The sequence below is a fragment of the Ursus arctos genome, unplaced genomic scaffold, assembly GCF_023065955.2.
Source record: "Ursus arctos isolate Adak ecotype North America unplaced genomic scaffold, UrsArc2.0 scaffold_26, whole genome shotgun sequence".
NCBI lineage: Eukaryota > Metazoa > Chordata > Mammalia > Carnivora > Ursidae > Ursus > Ursus arctos.
In genome coordinates this window covers 15,312,581-15,337,169 of record NW_026622941.1, presented here as the reverse complement: position 1 = coordinate 15,337,169, position 24,589 = coordinate 15,312,581, and the positions used below count along the sequence as shown (strand labels likewise).

Genomic DNA, 24,589 nt, shown 5'->3' with positions numbered 1-24,589 from the left:
TCTCTCTCAGATAAATAAAATCTTCAAAAAAAAAAAAAAAACAGAAGTCTAATAAACAGTATTTGCAAATTCTAGTTCAGCAACAGGCCACCACTTCATAACTTACATTTATATCAAAGCATTGAAATTAGCAATTGTTCTCTGAAGTAACTGAGTGGTCTTTTTATTTCTGTCACAGGTTTTGTTGGATCACGAACCTGAAAGCAACTGTTGTCTTTCTGGGAATATCTTACATCCAGCACTCAGGGGCCTGGGCCCTCGTGTTACTCATTCCCTTTATGTCTACACTTATGGCTTTGATAACTCTTCATATGATGCACTGTAACTTGATTTACCAGCCAGAAAAATGTAAGTAAATCACACTTACATTAATTTTTTTATTTTTACCGTTTTCTTGATCTACTTGAGCTTCTCCGTCTTTGATCCCCTGTAACTGCTCTTTCAACTCACAGAATTTGTAGATTTTGCCAGTTACCACCCTTGAGAGCAACAAAGTCTGCAAGAATATCAACGATCTCTAAGATCTTTTAGGTTTCCCTTGTTCAAAACGGTTCAATAATTGGATGTTTTAAACAAAACAAAAATAGAAAAAAAAACACGTATGCACTCTCAGCTTCAGCTATCATCAACTCCACTCACTCATTCTCCATCCTGCCTGGTCATTTTGAGGCAATAATTAAATATTATAGCACTTCTAAATGAAATAAGTCAGTCAGAGAAAGATAAATACCCTATGATCATACCACTCAGATGTGGAATTTAAGAAAGAAAACAGATAAACATAGGGGAAGGGGGAAAAGAAAAAAAGGAGGGAGAGGGACAAATCATAAAAGACTCTTTAGAGAACAAACTGAGGGAGGATGGCAGGACATGGGTGGGGGATGGGCTAGATGGGGGTTGGGTATTAAGACTCACCCTTGTTGGGATGAGCACTGGCTGTTGTAGGTAAGTGATGAATCACTGAATTCTGCTCCTAAAACCAATATTGCACTGTATGTTAACTAACTAAAATTTAAATTAAAAAAATATTAAGAATATTATAGCATTTACTTTGTGTGCAAGTGTGTAAATGAAATACTCCAAAAAATATATTCACAATGTCATTATTACATACACACACACAATGGAAGAAAGAGAATTTAATACCTTTGAGTTATCTGCTCACTGTTAAAATCTGTTTCCGTTTTTTAAATTTGTGTATTTTGTGTTGTTCAAATCAAATCCAAATAAGGCCCATGCATTCCAAATGGCAGATATGCCCCTTACATCATCTATAGTCCTCTTTCATTTTTGTCTCTTTTCAATTTTTTTTAAAGAAGTCTGGGGGCGCCTGGGTGGCACAGCGGTTAAGCGTCTGCCTTCGGCTCAGGGCGTGATCCCCGCGTTATGGGATCGAGCCCCACATCAGGCTCCTCTGCTATGAGCCTGCTTCTTCCTCTCCCACTCCCCCTGCTTGTGTTCCCTCTCTCGCTGGCTGTCTCTATCCTGTCGAATAAATAAATAAAATCTTTAAAAAAAAAAAATAAAGAAGTCTGAACATTCTACAGAGCATTTCTCATAGTCTGGATTTCACTGATTACATCCACAAGTTGGAATGCAACAGGTATTTCTCCTTCTTAATACCTTTTAATTGTCTGAAAGACGCTTGATGAGATTAAGATTTTTTTTTTTTTTTTACAAAATTCCTTCATTGGTGGTGTCATGGACTTCAATGAAGAGGAGAGATGTCTGATTATACGCACCTAGTGATGATTTCTGCCCAAGTCCATACCCCACTGTGGGTTGCAGGGCAGTGATAGTCTTATATTGATTCCTCCATTATTAGCTGAAGTAATTCTATAAAAAGAAATGGCGCCTCTTTAACTATTCAGTTACACAAAAGTACAGTTTATATAAAAAAAGAAAAAAAATGTTTAATTCTTTTCCTCCAGTTTTAGACTTTCAAATTAAGAGTTGAGCTTCAGTATCTTTCAGAGGTGACCTGCTGGTTGATTTTTTTTTAACTATTATTATTAATTTATAGACTTAAAATTTTTGGTAAGTTTCAATCCACTACAGTTATCAATGCTCAAATTGTTCCATATCTGGGTAGTGAGGTGTCTGAGTCCTTCAGACAAGCCTCTGTTGTCTTTCGTGGTTTTCTTGCTTTCTGGTATAACAACGTGTTCTATGGTCATCATTTCCTTCCCTGAACTTGGAATCTTCTCTTTCTCCAAAAAAACAGTGTTTCCTTTCTACGGATATTGGTATTTAGAGACTATAATCTCGGCTATGAAGATGCTCAATGCTACTTAGTCCATCATAGTTCCTGGGCTTTTCCATGCACAAAACTAGAAAATGTTATTATTTTTTTCTTTCTAAAATAACATACATTTTAGATTATACTAATACTTACTCAAAACCAGTGCTGGAGGGTTTTTCCTTACCCTATCAAACTCAGATCTTTTTCTCCTACTTTGCAGCCCAAGAATCCCAGTTCTCAATGACAGCAATACCTCCGCACACTTGTTTTATCTTGAAGGCTCAGTAGTCAGACTGACACTGCTGCCCCCAGTATGGTTATTGAAAACCACATTCAAGATTCTCACAGGATTTCTTTTTCTTCTTTATGTTATCATCCCTAGAAATGTACACCAAACTCAGTAGTCACACTGACACTGGTGCCCCCCGTATGGTTATTGAAAACAGCTTCAAGATTCTTGCAGGATTTCTTTTTTTTTTCTTTATGTTATAATCCCTAGGAAAGTACACCAAAATTATGATGTTCTAAAGTTACTTATTATAGGTTTTCTCTGTCTGGTTATGTCACTAACTTTATGTACAATTAAATGTATTTGTTCCATTTTTTCTTTATACTTAGACATATTTTTAAAATTTAATTTTAAGTCATGGGAATAGTTTCATGTATCTAAAAATTCACGTAGAAAACAAAGTCTATTTACAGTCCTATAACCTCTCCTATTCCCTTAGGTGTCCATTTACGTATTTTTAAAGAATTATCTTTCCATTTTTGTAATAAGGGAAAATACTAAAGTTTATATGTGTGTGTATGTCTCCATGTATGTATTTTCTCCCCTCCTTATATAAGCAATAGCATATTATTCACTCTTCTCACCTGCTTTTCTCATTTAATGTAAACTGGGGATTGTTTCATAGTTGTATATAAAAATATGCCCCATTCCTTTTTGTCGCTGCCTGATACTCCATTGCGTATGAACCATTGTTTATTTTACCAGCCTCATATTGTTAGACATTCAGGCTGGGTTTTTTTTTTTTTCTTTTGCTATGTTAAGTAGATTCTAATGAATTCTAGCGTGATAGAGTTATAGCGTGATGTAATCCTCTCTTCGCACTTTTTCCCCCTAGCTTAAGGGTAGATTCTTAGAAGTAGGATTGTTAAATCAAAAAGTAAATCTACATACAATTTTGCTGTATTTTGGCAAATTCCCTTCCACAGTGGTTGTACCATTGTGTTTCCACCAAAAATGTATGAAAATGCCTGTTTCCCATAGTCTTTCCAGCAGAATCGTGTTGTCCAACTTTTGGATTTTTGACAACTTGAGGGTGAAAAATGGTATCTTGCAAAAGTTTTAACCAACATTTCTCTTATTATGAGAAAAGTCGAACATCTTTTCATTGCTTAGAACAATTTGTATTTCTTTCAGTGAACTACCTGTTCATACATCTAGTCCATTTTTTTTTCTATAGGATTGTGAACCTTTTCTTTTGATTTTTAAAAGATTTTTCTATATTGTAGATGTTAACCCTTTGTCTATGATAAAAGTTGCAAATTATTATTCTCCAATTGTCATATATCTTTTAACTTTGTGTTTTTTTCTACACACAAGATTTTTAAGTTTGTTTTGCCTTTTTTGGTGGGGCATTATGCTTATAATAAAATTTATCTATCTCCCTACTGAATTATGTTGGAAAAGTTTTCCTTACTCCCAGATTATACAGATATTCACTCATATTCTTTCAGTATTCATATTTTCTTTTTTTTTTTTTACCCTTACATCTCTGACCCATTTGGAAGTTACATTAAAATAGGTTATGGGGGACCTAGGTGGCTCAGTCAGTTAAGCCTCCTACTCTTGATTTTGGCTCTGGTCATGATCTTGGGGTTGTGGGATCAAGCCCCGCATTGGGCTCTATGCTCAGCGTGGAGTCGGCTTGAGATTCTCTCTCTCCCTCTCCCTCTGCTCCTCCACTTGCTCGCTCTTGAATTAATTAATTAATTAAATCTTTTTTAAAAATAAAATAGTTTTAAGAGTGAATTCAATTTTATCTTTTTTCTATATAACTATCAAGTTACCCAAACTCACTTATTTAAAAGTCTGTATTTTCCCCACTAATTTGAGACATCCCCTTCATCGTATACAGACACTTGCACTTCTGGTGTTTCTACTCTGTTCCTTTGGTCAGTCTATCTATCTATCTTGTCTAATTCTGAGCTTAATTTCTCATGTATTTTCCTTTTACTACTACCACTGTCTCTACTACTTCTCTACACAACTACTACCAGTAAGAGTGATACAATGAGTTGTATTTTTACCAGTTGAGCACCTTCACCAATGTTACTTCATTTTCACCCCCACCTGTGAAGTCAGTAGGAAGGGAACCGTGTATCTTTTCATAACTCAGGCTCCATATGCTTTGCTCTGCTCCTCTGGCAACTTCAGCATATCTTTGCCATTTGATCTGCCATATTATGTTGAAATGATCTACCTGTGAATACAATTAGGTATTCCTGTGTCTTACAAATGCTTGGAATATGGTAAATGCTCGTGTTTGTTATTGGTAAACCAAGGGCAGAAACCGAGGCATAATTAAACTAAATAACTTACCTCACAGAAAATGGCTGACGTGGAACCAGAAACCAGGCCTTATTTCTCTCAGGCTAGAGCTCATTTTATTTATTTATTTATTTATTTATTTATTTATTTATTTATTTTTTAATTTTTGAGTTCAAGTTAGTTAATACACAGTGCAACGTTGTTTTCAGGAGTAGAATTCAGTGCTTTACCACTTACATACAACGCCCAGTGTAGAGCTCATTTTATGACAGCATGTTGCCCCCATTTCTCAGAGCTCTGTGGTCTGCGGATCACAGCTAAGCAGTGCACATCCTCCTGGCAATTTGTGGAATGGGTTCAATACGCAGAAAGGTATCTGAGGGATGGTTTCGTCAGCCCCGCATAGCAAAAAAAAAAAAAAAAAAAACAACGCTGTAAAGCATAAAATTTCATGGAAAGACAACTTAGCCATTTCTGGAGTGTAAAATTAGCAAATAATTCTGGGGTTTTGTGAATATGAATTTATTATATATATATATACACACGTGTGTGTGTATATACACACACACACACACACACATAATTTTAAATACAAAATTTCTAAATATCTATATGGCATCCATCCATTTGCTTCCCAATTTCCTATTTGAGAATATATTTATCTGAATAAAGAAATACAACTCTTCAAGTAATACAGATATATATAATCAACCATTCACTGCCAACCTATTGTAGTCCGTATGTTACATATTTTAACATATGATGAAGTAAACTTTCTATGGAAATTTATGAGAAAAAATTTTATTCGTTGTAATGAAAAGTATAATAGAAAATGTTCCCGAGTTGTTTACTTTACACAATACTCCATAAACTGAATACTTTGCAGTTTTCAGTTTTGTTTTGTTTTCTATTTCCAAGTTATAAGATCACCCAACGATGAAGTAAAACTCTGTCTTCCCTCTAGCAAAGTACATAATCCTTATTTTGGCTTCTTCCTCTCTGATGACTAAATTGGAAATTCCTCAAAGCTGTAATTCAAAGCCATAGGTGACCTTAAAGAAATGATTTTTTATATGCTACCTTTTATTTTAAGGTAACTTTTCAAATGTGGACCATGCATTCCATTATGTTTAGCTGTCAAGCACGGCCTTCATTTGCATTTCTTCCCACTGCTATAATTTTGAGAACTGGCAGGTGACCAAAGAAGAAAAAATGTGCATCTACCATCTAGAGTGCAATGTAGGCTTTTTTTTTTATTATAATTAAGTAGCATAGATATTCATGATTAGATCAAGGTCAGAGGAGCAGAACATCAGAGCCAAGGACTTAAAGGTACAAAGAATAGAAAAATTGCTTTCTAAAGTTTTTTTTTAATAGTAATAGCTACAATCTTTAAGTTTTGCAATAAAACATTTAAAATAGCTCATCTGTTTTATTTTAAAATGTGCACGCCTGGTGTGTTTGCCATGCACATTTAAACTGGAGCTTGAAGTCTCAGTTGCATTTTTCATTCCTTTTTTTTTTCAACTTCCCATTTCTGCTCCTGGTGCAGAAAAGCAATTTGAAAATTATAATGACAAGGGATTTTTTTAAAAGTGAAGTCTACATGACACCCCAAATTATTTGTACAGAAGGCATGAATTTTCTATTAAGTCTAATGGATTAATCCAAGGAGGTGGTGTGAAGTTTAGTCGGAGATGTTTTCAAAAGGGTATCTCTCCCAACATTCAGGAATAACTCCCCGGTTTGATGGGGCAACTGTTGCTCTCCTTGGGCAGACAGATGACTGTACAGCTCCTTTTCTCACCCTCTCAAACTAGCTTATGACTCCCTCCCAAGTCAGCTGATCCATTTAGGATTACTACTTCTCTGCCTTCTTTCCCTCTGACTTAAAACCCATATAGTACACCATCCACTTCTTCTCAATCTCCTTGAAAGTCTTCTCTTTTCTCCTCTGATAGTCTTCTAACTGATGGGAAGCCCTAGGGTTCATTCCCTGGACCCCATACCTTCACACCCTCTTTCCTTAAGTAATCTCTAATCCCACTTTTAATGCCAAATATATACTAAACACTCAAGTTCATATCAGCCTCATCTTGAAACTCAATTATCCAACTTCTAGTCAACATTTTTTTTTTATGGTAGAAACTTTTATTTTTTCAATTTAAAACATTTCTACACAGTTTACCTCCCCTCTCCCTTCATATATATATATATATATATATAGTTCATATATATATATAGTTCATATATATATAGTTCATATATATAGTTCATATATATATTTCATATATATTTCATATATATATTTCATATATATGTGTGTGTGTATTTGAAATTTAGGAATAAGACTTCTAATCAAATCATGGATTGACCACATATATTTAATTCTACCTTTCAAAACCTCATTAAAATAAAAATACAAGGACAAAAAGGTATAAGCCCTCAAAAATGAAAAGAACAGAAAATGTGGCATTAGAAGACAAGAACTTTTCATACATTTCTTGAAGTCAGGCATCAACATTTTAACTTGGTTATCTAATGCTCCTCTCAAACTTAACCTGACCAAAACTCAACTCCTGATTCACCCAACGGCAACCCAGCCTCTTTCTTGTCTTCTCCATCTCAGTGTATATCACGAACACCCAGTATTTTAAGGAAAAATAAGTAGTCATCCTCAAATTTCTCATTTCTTCAAACTATCCCCCATCATGAAATACTGCTGGTTGTTCAAACACACATGCCATTCTGTCCACTGCCTTCATTGCTATCACGACGTCCAAGTCGCCACTACCTCTTGGCCTCTCTCAGCTTCCCCTCTTGGTTTTCTATTATCCACACCACTGTCAGATTTCTAGAGTAACTTTTTAAATGTATACATTCTACAATATCTCCCCTCTGCATAAAATTCCTTAATGCTTTCCCATAACACTAAGGGCAAACTCCAAGCTCCTTACTTTAGTCTGTGAAGTCTGATCCCTGACCAACTCTGGGACCTCATCTCCTTCCAATCTTCTTACTAACTAAGCTACTGCCTCAGTGGCCTTTAGGGATCCTGAACTTCTTTCAGCTTTTTTTTTTTTTAAGATTTTTATTTTATTTTATTTTATTTTATTTTATTTTATTTTATTTATTTTAGAGAGAGACAGAGAAAGCATAAGCAGGGGAAGGGGCAGAGGGAGGGAGACAAGCAGACTCCCCACTGCACAGGGAGCCTGACACAGGGCTCGATCCCAGGACACTAAGATCATGACCTGAGCCAAAGTCAGATGCTTAACCGACTGAGCCACCCAGGTGCCCCTCAGCTTATTTCTGCCCTATGAGATGCCTGGCACATGCTTTCTCCATGTCTTTTGCCTGCGTCCAGTCATTCAATCCGCAGTTCAAATTTCAACTCTTTCTGCGGTCTTCATAATGAGTGTCCCTCTTATCGACCCATTTTGCTTCCATCCTTGAACCTGCCTAATATTTTTCTGCTTATTTAATATCTCCCCCACCAGAAAGAAAACAGAGATTTATAGGTCCTGTTCACTATTATATTCTCAGGGCCCAAAAGCCCTTGGTACATAGTAGGTACGTAATATGTTGAATGAATGAATGATTTCATATTCACATTTGTTTGGAATCAGTTACATGCCGCCCCGTCCTAGTTAATATTTTAGACCTCATTCATGTTCAACCATTCCTTGTTCATAACCATTTTGTTTTTGTTGTGTCATATCACCCGATCAGATATAACTTTACTTGTTTAAATAAAACTCACTTTTCAAAGTGTGTATCCAGTTGAAGCCAGTGCTACGCAAAGCCTTGTCCATGGAGCAGGGCAGATCGATGAAGTGCTTGTTACTGGTATGCAACAAAATAAATACAGACATTGAAAGAAAACATGTAGAAGTATTTATAGAAAGTTAGATTCTACATCTGTTGAATCTAATAATAAAAATATCAGGACTTATATTTTATATGTCTGTTTTATTTTATTCTTTAGGTTATCTTTATGGTTATCTTAAAATGTATTGACTACAATGGTTGAGACTTTTTTAAAAAATTTTTTAATACAGCTACTTTAAGAAGCAATAATCTAAACTATTTCTCTTTAGAAATATATCTATATGATATAGATAGAAATATATCTATATGATAAAGATATTTAACTGTTTAATAAGATTGCAGGTATCAATTTACCATGCATTAAGAGGAGATGCCAATTCATCTTGCAACCAATAGTAATCTGCTTCAACAAAAATGTAATGATGGGTTCAAAACATGTACTCAATATAAGTGCCCGAATTAAAAAAAAGAGGGGAAATTGGGAAGAATGTCGTTGGAAATAGTTTGTCATCCTATGAATAGTGATCATTTCATCATAAAGCCTATTCGAAAGCATAGAGTAAGTTGGATTAATGCCAGGAATAACACTCCCGACTACACAGCACTGTTTTGCAAAAGTTGAGCCGAGAACAGACTGATGAGCAACAGAGACGAGATCATAAGGAAATGTCAGGAAGTTAAGCCTCCTAGCCCAGACCTGTTCAAATTCAGTCTCCAGACTGTTCATCAAGGCATTCTCAGTTCTCATTTTACTGAAGTCTTAAGTAAACTAATTGAAATAGCTAGGAAAGTCTCATAATAGAGCAGTTCTTCCCACAATAATAAAAAGATGTCCCTCTTCTTTCCTAAGAGATGCAACCATCCACAGGGGCTTCTGTTCCTGTGGTGTTCTCAGTCCCTGGGCTTTCCTCTGTGTCTGGCAATAGTGACTAAAAAGAGGCAATAGTGACCACAGGTATGAGCCCATGGGAGATGCAATTATTCTGACATACTTCCACTTGACCTCAACACACTTCACAGAGGCCACCAAAAAGCCACTGCTATTATCATTCTTGGTCACTACCCATTTGGGCTGGATTTGATTCAGTGACTTAGAGGTGAAAGGTTCCATATTCAATTACCAGGCCCCCAGCTTCTTCAATTAATCAAAGGCTGACATAATAGGCCTATTACAACTCTTAAAAGAGATCAAATCAATATAATCACTCTATAACCATAAAAAGAAATATTAATAAATATTCTTTATTTAAATATAAAAACCAATGCTCGATGGCATTTATATGGATTTGGTTAGAATGTATTTCATGCAGAATTTTATTATGGGAAATTTGAACATAAACAAAATGACCACCAAACTATCCTTTGAATTTCTTTAGCAGCTTTCCTTGGAGAAACTCAAACATTTTTACATTTATTTTACCAATTATCCTGCAACCATGGCTTGGTACCTATGTATTTAGTGGAAGGATTTATTTGGTTAAGGGAGGAGTACTATGAAAAATTGTAACAATTATGGTGGCAGAGCTAAACGGCTAACTCAAAGTGGGGGGGGTACCTTATCTGTCATTGTATCAGGAAGTCCTAATGGAGTCAAAGAACAGGTGGAATCTGAAAGATCATCAGAGAAGCAACAGTGAGGTTGCAAATCACGAGCAGTAAGTGACTGCTAAATTCTGAAGCAATAAAATGCTTCGGATGCTGAAGTGACAGCCATATAAACCCAGAGGAAACTACTGGAAAAGTCAAAAGCCAGCTAATCCAATCTGAACTTTTAGTGACACTATCAACATGTATAAAGTCATTTGAAGAGTTCAAGGTTTAACCTTAGGTCTGAAATTCAAGGATAACGTCAAAGCTGAGAATACATTTCACTTCATCTCCATGTCAAAATAAGAAACCACCCTCTACCTGATGAGTGAGGATGATTTATATAACCATTTATATTAAGAAATAGTACTAGTCCTTTGTGTTAAGACTGTAAAAGAAAGTTCTAGTTGTCTTATTCATTAACGAGTTAGACTTCTAAGAGATTGTGGAATTTCTTACTTTGGTGTTTTATTTTGTCACCTTTCTTCCCTTTGTAGCATGTTCCCATTGATCTTACCTTTGTCATTTTTTACAGTAGCTGCCAGGCACCATCTTGGGCTGGTCACCAGGATGCCAGAACCCTTGTCAGAAGCATATTCCTTTGAATTCAACCCCTTGGGTGCTAAAACCTTCTCAGTCACTTTACTGCCCTTCATCCTTGCAATTGTCATCTTTCTGATGGAAGTCTTGGAAAATTGAAGAACAATTCCTTCACTGATACATAATATCTTGAATTACTTGCAGGTTGCTCCCTCCTGACAACCTTTGGGGTGTTCATTAATGCACTGAAAATATGCTGTCTGCGCTATAGGCGTCTTGCTGGAGATGTGACAAGCTGGTTAGACCATGCCAAGAAAAAAAATGGCGGTTGCTACAATGAGCTCCATGTGGAAGATACAAAATTTTTCTTCACCCTTCTCCCTCTCTTCGTTTTTCAGCTCCTTTACAGAATATGCATTATGCAGGTAAGGAAGGGTAATGAGTACTACCCCACAATAATAAAATGATTGTATGTGAACATTACATGTAAATCTTTATTTTCATCCCATCAAATTCTTCTCATACACTTTGTCAGGCAGTTATCCTATAAGTGCTTCTCATCATTACAGGCTCTAATTTCAAGAGACAAGTGGGGTCAGGCAGAGGCATACCTGAGGAGAACCCAGTATGTTGTTTCTCCTGTAAAACTGGAAATGCCTTTCAGAAGATGCAGACATTTCAGAATGCACAGTCACAAGGCATAAGAGCAATGCACAAAAATATCAGATCTATGGGCAATTAGCCAACTTTTTTCAGCCAAAGTTTGCCTGCCTCCTTCATTAAGCCTTTAAAAGCTAGTACTAACATGTAGATAACTTGACGGATTTAAGTACCACCTCCCCTGTACTCAAGTGTATGCTCTAATGAGCAAGTGATTATTTCCCCACCCACCCTTAGTTCCTTAGTGATTCAGTCCCTATGCTGTGGAGAAATCAGAGGGAAAATAGCAAGTGCAAAGTACTTTCATAAATATAAATGATTAAAAAACAATTTTAATATGATAATGGCCAAAGATGAACTTATGAAGAAATATAAGTGACTCCAAAGTCTTTGAAGAAATTCAGGACTATATTTGCTGCTAACCTGGAATTTAGATGGCTAATGAGTGAGTTATATTCATAAATCATAGAACAATAGAGCTGAAAATAAACTTAGAGATTAACTTACACAACTACTTCATTCGTTGAAGAGGAAACTGAGGCTCAGAAAAATTAAGTGATAATGGAAAGGATAGCTAAGTCACACAGTTAATAATAGAGGAAAAACAAATCTACCTGTTGACTCTCTGGACAATGTTTGCTCTAATTGACCAGGGGTCAGCAAATTACTGCCTGCAGGCCAAATCCAGCTTGCTGCTTCTCTCTCTCTCTCTCTCTCTCTCTCTCTCGTGCTCTTTTTTTTTTTTTTTTGCATGTCCTGCAAGATAAAAAGGTTTTTAAATTTTATATGCTTGAAAAAAATCAAAAGAAAAAATATTTTATGGCACATGAAAATCATACCAAATTCAAAATTCGGGGCCAATAAAGTTTTATTGGAACACAGCCATTCTTGTTCATTTGTCATACTATGTCTCCTGACGCATGAAAACAGCAGGTTTGAGTGGTTGCAACAGAATCAGTATGTGGAAATATTTTCTATCTGGACCTTTGCAAAAAATTTGCCAAGAATCCTTGCTATAACCAGTGCATGAAAGATAGGTTAATTTAGCAGATTCAACTTCCCTCCTGACTCCACAATAGGAGCCAGCACAAAAACACAAAAATATTACCCATATACATAATCTTCAGTATCATAAAGAACATCTTAAAAGGGCAAAATTAATAATAAGTACAAAATTACCAGGTAGTCCATACCTAGCCTCGAACTTTCTGTACAAATAGCACAAATTACTGATTCTTTATCTTCGTAATGCAGTGACACTTGCTTTCTTTCTTTTTTTTTTTTTTTTTTTTTTTGTTTTTGGGCTAAATTGAGTCTCTTCTGCAAACTGTCATAAATTTTTTAATTTGACATAAATTACCATAAATTTCAATAAACTGAATTTTAACTATCTGACCAAATCTAGATACTCAGGCATTGCAAAGAACAAAAACTACTATTTATTGATCACTTATATATGGGACATAGCTCCTAAAAGATGATTTCACGGTATCTAATTTAATCCCCACAGCAAGCTTACAATGTCTGTTATTATGATCCTAAATCCGAGGCTCAGAGACATGAAGTAACCTGTAACTTGCTTGCAGTCACCCCACTAACATATGGCATCCAGACTCAGCGCTGGTATCAACAGCCACAGTTTGTTATTACCCACAATGCCTCTCTGGCAGCTGGGTTAAAAATTCCTGACACAGATCTGTAGGTTTCAAAATTATACACCGTCATGTTATGCCAGAAAATTAAAAAAAAAAAAAAAAAGCTTAGAATGTACTTCTCAAGGGAGGCAGAGGAAACTTCCAATGGGATAGGCTGAAATTAGATTTTCACCTTCAGAGGAAATAATCACCAGCATAAAGGCGATCAAAGTACCAAGAATAAAACATCCTTGAATTCCATATTTTAAATTTAGTAGTCATTATTGACCTTCAGTTCCGAGACATACATTTAAAATATGTTGATATTAAGGCTGATGATGTTGCCATTTGACATTACTGGCCACTCAAAGGTGAAAATGAATCTCTATTGACAGCAATTATTTCTGAATACTCAGAGGCTTGTATGAAATAAAAGTATTTAAAATTTTAAAAGGGGATGATTTCAGAACTTGAGGCAGAAGCAGAAATGATTTCAAGCTTTCAAGACACTGGAGCCTTTTCTTAGATTAGGCAATATATTAATATTGCCTCACTAAAGATTAATAGTACATTCGCCACATTATTAAGTTAACAGATTTCTGTGTCTGTGATTCATGCCGATAATAACTTTATTCCTATTAACAATAATTCTCATTTGAAATCAGTAACAGAAACTTCCAAGTTATGCTGGGAGCCTTTCAGTCTTTGAGCAGATCTGCTGCCAGCACTTTTCTTTAAAAACATCATTCATTTTCCTCTGATTGGGGGATACGTGCTTAATAATTTTACTGAAGTAGGGCTGAACTAGCTACCGTTCCCTTCAGTCTTGCCATCTGCACCCAACCAAAGCAATCCTTGTTGATGATCATAAAAGTCAAATTAAAGATTGGAAGATGAGTTATCACCAGGACAAATTTTATAGAGAGAGAAAGAATGTCTGTGCAAATGTGGTCCATTCCTGGGTTTAAGTAGTTAACTAGCAAGAGGCTCTTTTTACAAGGGGGATTCTCGTTAACAGCTGTACTTACGACTCTGACTCTTCTTATACCCTCTCGAACTGAACAACTGATAACAGAGGAGTCAGTGAAACGCCTCCAACAGGAAGTTATCATCTGGACAGTTGAGCAGGGCTTCTCTCCCACCATGGCAATAAGGCAGAAATTATAACGTAGTGCACACACAGCAAGAAAAAATGGTTTGGAGAATCCATTCCAAGGACCAGACTCAGTTTGACTTCCTTTCCAAGGGCCTTAGCAGTTTTGTGTTCCACTGGGCATCAGAGAAATGCTATGCACTGTGAGTGATAATGATGAGTGACTGCAACCAAGTTCACGAACTAGAAAAGCAAAGAGAAGCCTTCTTTCCTGTGACACTGTGATTTTTAACAAGAGGTTGGAACACATCAAGAGGCTCCAAGCTCAGGTTATGCTTTTACTTAGGATTAGGGTTATTTTAAAAATGAAGAAATTCTGACACTACACTGAGGGTTTGGGGTGGGGTAGAGGTTTTCTTTGTTTTGGCTTTTTGGTTTTGGGGGGATTTTGTTTATTTGTTTTTCATTTCTTACCTGTTAGTTTATTACACAGCCCTTTTTCACACAGCTTCCTTTGTGGTCCACCAGTGTCACACACTTAGGTTAAAACGAGAGTGTAAACCCAAGTGTATTTTGTTTCTCTTTTTTCGTGTTACTTGGCTCATTTTAGAAGTGAAGCCTATCCAAGGAGCCAACAAAGGCAGCCTATGACAAGTACTGTGTTTCTATACTGGGCCCTCTTTTTATTAAAAATCATTCCTATCTATTTTGCCACCAGACTAGATACTATACAAAGGATTTTTTCTAGCCCCCAATTTGTTTCATCAGGGTAAAAACAAACATCCTTAATACTTTCTACTGGTTTTTAATTTATTGTTTCGGGAAAACGTCTGGGGGCGCCTGGGTGGCACAGCGGTTAAGAGTCTGCCTTCGGCTCAGGGCGTGATCCCGGCGTTATGGGATCGAGCCCCACATCAGGCTCCTCTGCTATGAGCCTGCTTCTTCCTCTCCCACTCCCCCTGCTTGTGTTCCCTCTCTCGCTGGCTGTCTCTATCTCTGTCGAATAAATAAATAAAATCTTTTAAAAAAAAAAGTCTGTTTGCTTTTACGCAAAGTTATATTTTTTTAGTAAGTTATTTGATCTCTTATGTGTCATCCTAAGCACAAAATCAGGGCCATCTTTACTTTCCATTGGAAAATTAAGAAGTTAGATGGGATAACAGAAGATTCTTCCATGAAGAATCAGGTGTATTGTCAACAGATTAAACAGAGATCATACTGCCCTTTGTCAGCTGATAATTGGGGAGCATGCCACTCGACTGTCACAGAGTACTTGCGAGGGGCAAGGCATCTGCTGCAAGATGCTTTGTCCAGAGTTAAACCACCCTCGTAATGCCTGGCCGCTTTCCCCCTCAATACAGATTCCTTCAGGATATTATGTGCAGACCATGAATTCCAACCTGAATTTGGATGGATTTCTTCTGCCAGTTGCGGTAATGAATGTCGTCAGCACCCTACCACTATTAATTCTGGCCCCCTGTCTGGAGTATTTCGGCACCTGCCTCTTGCCCTCGAAGAGAGATGGATCGTTTCTGTTGGCGTGTATTAGTAAGTACAACTTAGCATCTCAAGTGAATTGTTTGCAACTTTTAAAATAAAAAAACACTCTGCTAAGATCTAAGCTAGCTATATGTTCTGGAGTAGAACATATATTGTTCTTCCCAATTTGACAAATTGGGAAGAAAATGAATTTGAATCCAACTCCTCAAGTCTCTACACAGACATCAGTGGCCCATTTTCTCCCCATCCGTGTATGCTGCCTCAGAGGACACAGCTGATATGAAGACCTGGCGAAGCTTCCTGTACTACCAAATGTCCTGTCTTTCCTCGAGTGAGGCGGTCCTTACTCCTAAGTCAATGCTGAGTATGTTCTTAAAAATTAACACAGGTTGGGATGCCTGGGTGGCTCAGTGTCTGCTTTTGGCTCAGGTCATGATCTCAGCGTCCTGGGATTGATTCCCTGCTCGGCCAGGAGCCTGCTCGTGCTTGCACTCTCTCTCTCTCTGTCTGAAAGAAATAAATAAAATCTTAAAAGCAAAAATTAACACTGGTTCACGAACCCAAAAAATAATGCCTGACTATATTTGGGAGGCATTAACTTCTGAACCAGTAACAAAATTTATTAAAAATTAGTACTGTGATTCAAAATTTCAATGTAATACTCATTCGGAAAGTGAGATATATAGTAAAAATTTTCAAGCATTTTTTCCAGCTTTATTGATCTTCCAGCTTAATTAACATATAATATTGTGGAAATTTGAGGTGTACGATGTGATGATTTGAGACAAGTACACACTGTGTTTACCACAATCAGGTTAGTTAACACACCCTTCACCTCACATAGCGCTGCTTTCTTGTTATAGGGAGAACACTAAAGCTCAACTTTCATTTTTGAAAGGGAAAAAAAGTAGGTCATCTTACTCAGAACACAAGCAATAGCCCATAAAATAAAAATTCTCCAATTGCGGTGGGAGAGAAGGAAGGAGCTGAAGTCCATTCTGATCACACTCCGCCTCTGCCTGGCCAAGGTCCCTCAGGCACCTCCAAGAAACAGGGGACAAGGATTGGTACGGCCAAACCAGGCTCCGCCTAAGAATCAGAGATCACGGCCTCAGCCTCTCTGCTGCTGAGCTCCTGCTGCGCGACCCTGAAAAGCCGCCTAACCTTCCTTGTCTTCTAGTTCACTTATTTTGTTCACCCAGGGGCAGACCCTCAATCAATTTGGGGTCCCTCTGTTCTGGAAGACTTTCAATATCACTCCGGATGATGTCGGTGCCTGGAGCATAGTCTGGACACATAGTGAAAGCTCTGTAAATGTTAACTAGTATTGAACCATCATGTGTAGGGGGCAGGTCTAACTGGTGTGCATAAACAGAAAGCAAGGGTGATCTGAAACACTTAAGAAATATCTTATAATGGTAACCTAACATCTTATGGTCTACTTGAGATATAACTCTAGAAGATTCTCTTCTCTTGGTTAACCTGTTCTATTCTTAATTCCTCCCTCTTAGAGAGGAGTGGAGACCATACAGCCTTTAATAACCCATTACTATATTTTTTTGGCTATTTCTCTGTAGAAGTTACTTTTAGAGAGCATGCTTCTTGTTATTTACCAAAGCCACCAAATCACCTCAGATCACATCACAGGTTAGATTTGTTTTTGGAAAGAACTCAAAGTGACTGAACTTAGCGCAGTGGATGTTGTTATCTCCAATTATAGAGGCCTTTAGCAAATAACCTTTTTTGATTGAGTTCTTAAGCCGCTAACCCCAACATTATTTATCGTAATTGGTTTAGGCAAACTATAAATCTTACTTGGTTTTGACAATCCTTAAGTCTTAAAAAGTGCTTTTTGGTCTGCCAGTGTAGAAATTCTAAAACCAGTCTTTAGTGAATGCCCAACACTATTTCAAGATATAAGCAAAAAGCAAGACATCGTACATGCCCTCAGAAAGTAGACTTTTTTTTTTAAGATTTTATTTATTTATTTATTTATTTATTTATTTGAGAGAGAGAGAGAGAATGCATGTGGGGAGGGGCAAAGGGAGAAAGAGAGACTCTTACGCAGGCTCTGTGCTGCACGTGGAGTCTGATGCAGGGTTCAATTTCATGACCCTGAGACCATGATCTGAGCAGAAACCAAGAGTGGAGGCTTAACCAATTGAGTCACCCAGGCGTCCCCAGCAAGGACACTATTAAAACAGAATGAATACAGGACAAAATGGGGGTAATTCATATTGCAAACGGCCAAAAACTTCAGCAGTCTTGTACAGTATAATGGAAATCCGGTCTGGGCTCTCAAATTATGCTTAATTACTAGTTTTTTTTAAAAAATCGGGCCATTTTAAGAAAATATACTATACAGCATGGCTGAAAGAATTACATTAGAAGTCTTTCCTGAGAATAAGATATCTTAAATTCATTTTAAATATGAGCAACTTTCTCTTGGACAATTCTCCACTCTTACATATTTAAAATCCTTTCTATTCTTTCAAAGGGGTATGTTTTTTATGGATGGAGGAAAGTTAGGCAGAGTTACCTAACATATCTCATATATATGAACTAAATATTCCCCTTCAAGATTGGTAACAGACTTGTTGGACAAGAAAAAGGAAAAACTAGACTCATTAAAAAAAAAAATGAGCTATGTTCCTCTGAGTACAGAATACTGAATTCGGTTGTTTCTAAGCCAGACTCCATTCATTTGTTCATTTACATACTTGTTCATTTATTTGCATAATATTTTGCTATGGGAATATAAAAAAAGTGTGATGATATGCATCTTTTAAAACTAGATGTTTGCTTCAGTTCTTCCTATTCTGCTTATGATTATGGAAGATTAACAAGTTTTATCAGGGCATACAAGCACAAACTTAGGCTACTTTTTTGGTAGTAATTTACATAACTGAATTAGTCCAATATTAAAATCTCCTTTCACTTTCAACCCAAGTGCCTTGAAAATATGAATGACGTATATAAGTACATAACTTGTGAACAAATATTTATGAGTTCCTAATTTGAACCTAGGCCCCTTCTTATACATATCCCATTTAGGCTCATGATAAACTGTCATTTAATAGGTCAAGGATCTAAAAGAGAGTAAGTGCCATTTGAATTCAGGTGTTCTCATTCTAATGCCATTGCAGCAGCGTTATTATTATTATTTATTATTATTATTATTCCACTTACCAGCTATAAGTAATTGTTAGATGATAGGTAAATTATCATTGTTAATTTGGAATCCTTACTGCTATTTCTTTTTTTTTTTAAGACTGTATTTATTTGCTTGAGGGAGAGAGAGAGAAAGAAAGAGCACAGAGGGAGAGGGAGAAGAAGACTCCCTCCTGAGCAGAGAATCCAATGTGGGGCTCAATGCAGGGCTGGATCCCAGGACCCTCGGATCATGACCTGAGCCAAAGGCAGATGCTTAACCAACTGAGTCACTGAGGTGCCCCCTTACTACTATTTCTTTCCTTCTTTCTTTCTTTCTTTCTTTCTTTCTTTCTTTCTTTCTTTCTTTCTTTCTTTCTTGAAAGATTATATTTATTTTGGAGAGAGAGAAAGAGTGAGTGAAAGAGAGCACAAGAGCCAGGTGAGGGACAGAGTGAGAAGCAGACTCCCCACTGAGCAGGGACCCCGATGTGGGGCTAGATCCTGGGACTCCAGGATCATGTCCTGAGCTGAAGGCAGCCACTTAACCGACTGGGCCACCCAGGAGCCCCCTTACTACTATTTCTAATTAAGGCTCTGCAATGAATGAAAACAAATCCTTTCGTCACTACAACAGGCAGTTACTGCTTAGACCCGGCACTCTCTTCCACATTCGTCATCCCCCTTCCAGGGACTGTCATGTTTCAGGAGGCAGATGGTACAGACAGTGCACATGCCTAGTGTTTGACATGGATAATCACAGCCTAGGCCAAGAATGAGGGATGGGGAAATCTCACTCAGTTGGTCAAACTAGAAATTTAATAAAGGAAAAAATAAACTTACCTTTTCTATCTAGCTCATAAACAATGCAACAAGAGAAGGGTTTCTGATTCAAGATATGACGGTTTTGACTTTATCACCTAAAGAAATCAAAAAGTATATCACAGTACCAACTATAAAGAATCTCCAAACCTTCCAGAACCGTGAAAGTCAGAGGCTTGATACGCTCAGAGTTTTACCAAGACTGTATTTTCCTAACACTACATGTGAGCAGATTTATCTGTTTACGAGTCAACCTTAATTCACCTAAAATCTAAAATCAGTGATATTGTGGTTTATGCTCTGTCATAATTGGACATACTTCATTTTAGCCTTTTTCAGTTCAAAAATGTTTATACGATGAGTACTTCCTTTCCTTAGTGTTAATTAAAATCCTACAGTATGTGGTATTTAGCAGTTAGTGCTGACATACACAAGTATTAATCTGACTAAAATTAGCCTAATTAAGATTGTTATTAAGTCTTACATAAAGCAGAAGTGTATAACACAGTAGGTAGCAATTATGTTGGCTTTTAAATAACATTTAAGTTGAAATGTCGATGAAGTATTTTCAAACATCTCCCAGGCCTTCCTCTTTAAAATAAAAACTTGAAAATTCAAATTTTAACCCCAAGTCCTTTATGATAAAGGGACAACCAAGGTGTTGGTCACTTTTTACATAACCAGTAACTGTACTTGTTCTAATAATTGACAGTAATAAAAGGTTCCTTTCTGAGGGCACCTCAGTGGCTCAGTCAATTAAGCAGCCAACTCTTGGTTTGGCTCAGGTCATGATCTCATGGGACATGAGAATGTGCCCCACCTGGGGCTCCACATCAGCATGGAGTCTGCTTGAAGATTCTCTCCCTCTGCCCCTATCCACATTTGCACACATGCTCTAAAATGTTCCTTTTTGGGGGCGCCTGGGTGGCTCAGTCATTAAGCGTCTGCCTTCAGCTCAGGGCGTGATCCCAGAGTCCTGGGATTGAGCCCCACATCAGGCTCCTCCACTGGGAGCCTACTTCTCCCTCTCCCACTCCCCCTGCCTGTGTTCCCTCTCTCGCTGTCTGTCTCTCTCTCTGTCAAATAAATAAATAAAATCTTCAAAAAAAAAAAAAAGGGTTCCTTTTTTGATTGGAGCCAAAGTGCTTGATAAATTAAAAATTGAGTCAGAGGTCCAATCACCTTCATTGAAAATAGCATTATTTTAGGGCGCCTGGGTGGCTCGGTCGGTTAAGCGTCTGCCCTCGGCTCAGGTCATGATCCCAGGGTCCTGGGATCGAGTTCCACATCTGGCTCCCTGCTCAGTGGGGAGTTCTCCCTCTCCCTCTGCCCCTCCCCCTGCTCGTGCTCACTCCCTCTCTCTCTCTCTGTGTCAAATAAATAAATAAAATTTTTTAAAAAGAAAGGAATATTTTAGTAAAACCACTTTTTTCGTTATTACAGTTTTAGAACTGATGCATTTTTTTCCAAAAAGAAAATCACAGTGTATACCCATTGAAAATACCTGCTCGAAGGAACTGTAAATACTAAAAGAAGTAATGTGTAAATATCCAGCCTGGATCATTCATTTATTCGATTGTTCATTTGTTTCATAAAAGCACATTAGTGTTCTCAAGTTCTTATTTTTACAGTGGACATCAACAATGGACTAACTGTGAAGTAAAGTAGACCAGCTCGTACACCAATTGAAGCAATAATTGATATCTTACAGATAACACGTGTGCATCTGATTTCTATGTAAATGAGTTACCTGCTCCATATTTAGACATAAAACACCAACTGAAGTTGACCCTCCTGAAATGAGTTCTGGTGGTCTAAAGAGAAACAAAAGACAGAATACGAATACCTCCGTTCAAATATAGGAACATACCACTAATAGGAACAATGAAAGTTAAAAACACACCATTCTAGTAGTGAGTCAGTAATATCTTCTGCAAAGGCAGCAGACACATACGACAATAAAGTCATACTGTCTCCGAGAGTGGTTTATGGACACCTGTATGTTCTCTCATGAGCAAATTTCCTATTCTGGGAATTGGCCAAAATCATGGATCATGGCTCAGTAGAATTTCATACTCACAGTTGTGTTACGTATCAGAGACTCATACATCAGACTACCCATAAAAAAACCCATAGTTTTCTCAGTCGGTAAATTTAACCAATAACTGCAGAATCTTAACATATCTATTTTTTTAGTATTAGATTGCTTCAACATGAAACGGCAACGTTTGAATAAATTCTGACTTTCCTTTATTTCACTGTGGTCTAATTTGGAAAATTATTACATGGCAGAGTAATAGAATAAACTATAAGAGCTTCAAGCCTCTTACAGACTTGTCTACAACCCCACAGCCAATATTAAAACATACATTATTTATCCGAATATAGTATCTCCTTTGGAACCATGTGCTTTATCTTGTAAATACAGATCTGCTGGAGGTTTAAAATGTGTACATTCTGATAAACTGCGCTCTGCTTTGGACGAGTTATGATCTCATAGAAGTTAAGAATAAAAACGGAATGGATTAAATTTAGGTTGTAATCAAACTTTGTTTTGAATTTTAAGAAAGTCATTTTTCACTGGCATCAGAGTGCAGTAGCAAATACAAAGCAAATGTGGTTATCTAGATCCTTCAGGTAAAAAATATGCTTTGCCCTAAAATATCTGGGTAAATGAGTTAAGTATTTGCACTTCGCTTGAAATTGTCTGGAGGACCGTCTTTCATTGGATTTTGCTAGATTAGTTCTTATAGTGCTTTATGCTAGAGCAGTACTTCTCAAAGTTTAATGTGTATGGGAATCGCTGAGGCTTCTTATTTAAATGCAGATCTGACTCAGTCTTTCGAAGGTGGAGCCTGAGATTCTGGAGGTCTAGCGAGCTCCCAGGTGATACGTACACTGCTGGTCAGGGACTACGGTTTGAGTATCAAGGACAGATAAAGAGGCCATGAGACTGCTCTGTCATGGTTCATGCCTGTATACAGGCAGTAGGAGCCCAGGAAAAACTGCCACTCTTTCTCATCCGGTCAGAGTTCAAATTCAGGAGTAGGCAATAAAAGCTGATGGCTAAGCCAGGGCCAAATCTGGCCCATCATTTGTTTTTACACGGCCGGCAAACTAAGAATTATTTTCACAGGGGCGCCTGGGTGGCACAGCGGTTAAGCGTCTGCCTTCGGCTCAGGGCGTGATTCCTGTGTTATGGGATCGAGCCCCACGTCGGGCTCCTCTGCTATGAGCCTGCTTCCTCCTCTCTCATTCCCCCTGCTTGTGTTCCCTCTCTTGCTGGCTGTCTCTATCTCTGTTGAATAAATAAAATCTTTAAAAAAAAAAAAAAAGAATTATTTTCACAGATGAACGTTTGCTCTTGATCCAATGATAAGAAGCAGTAACTTTAAACCCCGGTTAAGTGAAATTCCATCACCTTCCCCAAAGAATTATTATTTTGAATTTCATCCATAAAAAATTTGTAGAAACATATTCTACCTCTTGTTGCATAAATTACTTTCATATCTTCAAAATTTTGCCTTTTTGTCCCCCAAACTCAAAAATGTTTATTATCGGGCTTTTACAGAAAAAAAAATTGCAGGTATCTTGTCTGAGCTACTGCCTCAAATGCTATCAACTTTTCTGAGTAAAATATAACCTGGTTTACATAGTACAAGGTGATAACCAAAAAAAGGGGGGGTGATGTTTTTTATCTAGATTACCCTGAAGTAGTTAGGATGGGGGCCATCGGAGAAGATTCTCATAGAATTCAAAGTCTGAAACAAGAAAGTTTGAAAACTTATTCTTACCTACCTCAACACTTTCTTTACAGTTCGTATGTTTGTTTGATTTTTTTTAAAGATTTTATTTATTTATTTGACAGAGAGAGAGACAGCCAGCGAGAGAGGGAACAGGCAGGGAGAGGAAGAAGCAGGCTCCCAGTGGAGAAGCCCAACGTGAGGCTGGATCCCAGGACTCTGGGATCACACCCTGAGCCAAAGGCAGACGCTTAATGACTGAGCCACCCAGGCGCCCCTACAGTTCATATGATTATCATGGACAATACAGTTTGTGCAATTTGTACAACTTAAGTTTTATGTCATGCCTGAATATACCTGCGTCAGTTTGCTCAGGCCGCCATAACAAAATACCACAGACTAGGTGACTTAAACACCAGAAATTGTTTCCTCACAGTTCTAGATGGTATAAGGCCAAGGACAAGGTGTAGGAAGACTAGGTTTTTCCTAAGGCTTTTCTTTTCTTGGCTTGCGGATGGCCATCTCCTCGCGAGGTCCTCACATGGCTCTTCCTCTGTGCATGCACGGACATGGTGCCTTTTCCTCTTCTTCTAAGGACACCAGTCCTATTGGATTAGGGCCCCACTCTTACGCCCTCGTTGAACCTTAATTACCTCTCTAAAACCCCTGTCTTCAAATAGTCACATTGGTGGTTAAGACTTCAATACACTATTTTGAAGGAACATATATGGACTCATAGCAACACTATATGTAGGTAAAGATTCATCTCTAAAATTGGGTTACGGGGCGCCTGAGTGGCGCAGTCGTTAAGCGTCTGCCTTCGGCTCAGGGCGTGATCCCAGCGTTCTGGGATTGAGCCCCACATCAGGCTTCTCCGCTAGGAGCCTGTTTCTTCCTCTTCCCTACCCCTGCTTGTATTCCCTCTCTCGCTGGCTGTCTCTCTCTGTCAAATAAATAAATAAAATCTTTAAAAAAATAAAAATAAAAAAATAAAATGAAATGAAATTGGGTTACATATTATAATGGATTGGCAGCATTTTTTTCCCTTCTTGGTGATACATAGAAACATGTTTCTTCTTATAGTTTAATTCATCTTAGATTCAGGAAACATGTTAGATTAGTGAACAAATAATGCTGAAAGCCTTTTAACAGCAAGTTATGGTCTCTAGCCTGGCTTTATCCGCCATCCAGTCATGGTTCCCAAAGACAAATCATTTTCAAATTTTAGATGTT

General features: G+C 37.5%; 1 protein-coding gene across 1 annotated transcript in view; it reads left to right on the top strand.

Annotated features, from left to right (window-relative positions):
* Positions 1-24,589, top strand: part of SLC15A5 (solute carrier family 15 member 5) — a 75,552-nt gene that overhangs the window by 14,355 nt on the left and 36,608 nt on the right. Inside the window, exons 3-5 of the mRNA XM_026502340.4 lie at positions 179-348; positions 10,959-11,179; positions 15,503-15,689. Of these exons, the coding sequence (XP_026358125.3) occupies positions 179-348; positions 10,959-11,179; positions 15,503-15,689 (578 nt within the window). The remainder of the gene's footprint in view (positions 1-178; positions 349-10,958; positions 11,180-15,502; positions 15,690-24,589) is intronic.